The sequence below is a fragment of the Globicephala melas genome, chromosome X, assembly GCF_963455315.2.
Source record: "Globicephala melas chromosome X, mGloMel1.2, whole genome shotgun sequence".
NCBI classification, from domain to species: domain Eukaryota; kingdom Metazoa; phylum Chordata; class Mammalia; order Artiodactyla; family Delphinidae; genus Globicephala; species Globicephala melas.
The window spans coordinates 37,741,282-37,744,125 of NC_083335.1; the positions used below are offsets into that span (position 1 = coordinate 37,741,282).

The 2,844-nt window shown below is 54.0% G+C and overlaps 1 protein-coding gene across 1 annotated transcript; it reads right to left on the reverse strand.

The window, feature by feature from the left end:
• Window positions 1–466: 466 nt before the first annotated feature.
• On the reverse strand, window positions 467–2,175 carry LOC138842499 (cancer/testis antigen family 47 member C1-like). Its single transcript, XM_070044660.1, has 2 exons — window positions 1,512–2,175; window positions 467–924 (listed from the first exon to the last, which is right to left on the reverse strand). Exons 1-2 carry the CDS (start codon window positions 2,173–2,175, stop codon window positions 467–469), a joined length of 1,122 nt encoding a protein of 373 aa, XP_069900761.1.
• Between the last annotated feature and the right edge of the window lie 669 nt (window positions 2,176–2,844).

The window sequence follows — 2,844 nt, forward strand, 5'->3', positions numbered from 1 at the left end:
TTTTCTTTTGACTGTCCCATGAAATATAAAAACTCACAACTGAACAAATAGTTCGGTAGCAATCGTTAAATGTGCTCCCACTTGAAAATTTTAACTTATTACATCTTTGTCAGTAGTCACATTCTCAAAGGCATTTCCCCCCGGTTAGCACAAGAGACCGTATTTCTGTAGCTCAGTGATGAGGGGGGCCCAGCTAGTGTATGTTCCAGTAACTTTAGCCACTTGTTCTCGTAACTGTGTTCCAGACAAACAGTGGTCTTGGCTACCCGGTCTGATAAATTTCCCACCTGCAGACGTCTTACAGCTACAGCTCAAAGGACCTGTAGCTGTGAATGAAGCACACTGCAGAACATGCTGCATCCTATATTAGCTAGCACACAAGTATCATTAACATTAAGCTGTTTTTAAACTAGACTGTACCAATTTTTAATTATTATTTACTTTGTGGAGAAATTTTTAAAACATATCACAACAGGCGTATGTCAGGAACGACTGGGTGATACTCAGCTGCACACAGATACCTGGGTTCTCTGGAGCTGCCCTCTGCTGGGTCCGGATCCTTTTCAGGTCCTTCTGGTTCTTCATTGCTGTCCTCCTCCTCACCTGCAGCACCTTGGACCTCTTCATCAGAGTTTTCATACTGATAATCACTTGCTTCATTTGTGAAGAATAATATGGACTTTGGGACCAGAACTTCATGGAAAAAATAGCCCAACTTATAAACAGTGGCGACATCCAGAACTCTACCCTCCGGAGAATCAGGAGGGTAGATGTAGGTGAAGAAAGAAGAGCTGGGCACCTTCCTAGGGGTCGTTACGACACTTCCAGGGCCCTCACATTTCTGCAGCTTCAGAGTTTTCACGGTGAGGTTTTTCCCGTCATTCCAGTAGATCTCACACCCTGTGCTGTTGATTATTTCTGGCCCTTTGGAGAAGAAGGGATCAGAATCATCTGGGTCTGATCACATGTGGCATGATTTCATCAGAACTTTGTTGAAAAAGTATTTGTTTGACTTAAAAAGAGTAATTCTACAGTGAAGCTCGTGGGTTCCTCGACCCCTGAAATAAGATTATTTTTACATCTTTCAGGTGCTCCAGTACATTACTTCCCCAGATCACACTACTGAGAATCTTTACATTTTTAAAAGCCATCAACCAAAAGTGAGGTACGCCCTTGTTTTGCCCCTTTCCTTCAGGCTCTCTTTCCATTTCCTCCCAAGCTCCTTCCTGAACACCGACTTGCCACTGACATTCGCCTTCTTTGGGCTCATGAATTGCATTGATGTCAGCTCTCTTATCAAACAGAGGTTGATAGAAGGCAGCATACTTTTTCTCAAGATCCTAAAGGTCTTTAGAGAATTGGGCTTCAACTTGTGCATATCGTGCCTGAAGGTTTTTGAGAGCTATGACCCACTGCTTCAACCGCCAGAGGCCAGTGATGAGCGAGGCCTGCCTTTGAGGCCGATGCCCCAGCAGGGGCTGCAAGGGCCTGAGGCCTGGGCCGCCCCTTGCCCGCTTCGGCCCCGTCGTCGGGTCCACAGGCCCCAGCCTCCCAGGACTTGGAGGCATCAGCCAGGACCTCGCCCGCCCAGAACTCGGCCTCCGCTGCCGCCGCCGCTGGTTCCTCTGCCTTCTGGGATGCCGCCCCCTCTGCAGGTTCCCGCGGCTCCCAGGGCGGGTTGCCCTCTGCCTGGCACTCGCTTTCCAGCGTCTGGTCCCCTCTCTCTCCCGTATCCCTGGGCTCCCAAGAGCAGCGCCTGACCACCGCGTGGCCGGCGTGGGGCCCGACCAGGACACGGTCGTTGTAGTGGCTGCGCTGCAGAAGGCAATGGACCACATCCCGGAGCAGGGACTGAAACTGCGCTGCGGGGGCTCCATGGCCCGCGACCACTCCCACACCCTCCTGCCCATTCTCGTCCTCCTCTTCTGTCTCTTTGTCCTCCTCGACCTCTTCCTCAGTTTTGTCCCCCTCTCCTGACTGGTACTCATCCTCCTCCTGGTCCTCGATGTCTAATTCAAACTCTTCCTCATCCTCGTCCTCCTCCTCCACCATCTCTACATCCCAGTCTTCTTCCACTGTGGCCTGGGCGGCCTCCTGCCCACCATCCTCCCCGTCAAGGGCTCTGGAGAACCCCAGGGAGGCCAGAAGGGCCGTGGCCCCCTCAAATCCATCCATCCCTCCCGAAGGAGATGCTCAGACCCCGAGGGGACTGGGGTCACCACCCGCCCCGCCACCAGCTCCGTCCTGGCCACCTGGGATTAGCCCGTGCTCCTCTGTGGCAGAAATGGCAGGAGGGACGCGCCAGACACAGATCGGGCTGCAGTGAGGACCGCGGGGAAGGTGGCGGCTGCCGGGCTGAGTGTTGCTGAGGGAGGGGATGCTGTTAGCAGTAGGGCCTCTGGGACGGGTTGGGGGCTGCAGAGAAGCCAGCTGCACAGGTGAGAGGAGTCGGCGAAGATGCCTCTGTGGACCCCACCACGGGAAGGGCAGAGGGGCGTCCCGTGGAGCGCCCCACCGAGGCTGGGCAGAGGTCACTGTGGACAGGGTGGGAAAGAGCCTGACTGGCTGGCGACGGGAGGTGGACTTTAGAAGGGTCAACGAAGGGCCACTTCCTCCAGCGCCGGCTCTAAGCTCATTTGCCAGGAGCCAAGGATTGACTGCACCACCGTCCAATGAGTGATCAAGGTCTTCAGCTTCCCTGGAGGTCTTAAAGGCCCAGCTCACCCTGAGCCTCTATGAGCGCACAGGAATCCCTTCCTTTTCATTCCACCACTGCAAGCGCAAAACTACAATGTCCCTAAAGGGCGGCGCCCTGGGGTATGGGAACCTGCATGTGTTCCCCAA

What these genes read in the sequence shown, in the direction of transcription:
- LOC138842499 (XM_070044660.1), bottom strand. Translation starts at nt 2,175, where the DNA reads ATGGATGGATTTGAGGGGGCCACGGCCCTTCTGGCCTCCCTGGGGTTC. An exon ending in CGACGACGGGGCCGAAGCGG is followed by an intron (nt 925 to 1,511) that starts GCAAGGGGCGGC and finishes TCTTCTCCAAAG; the next exon opens with GGCCAGAAATAATCAACAGC.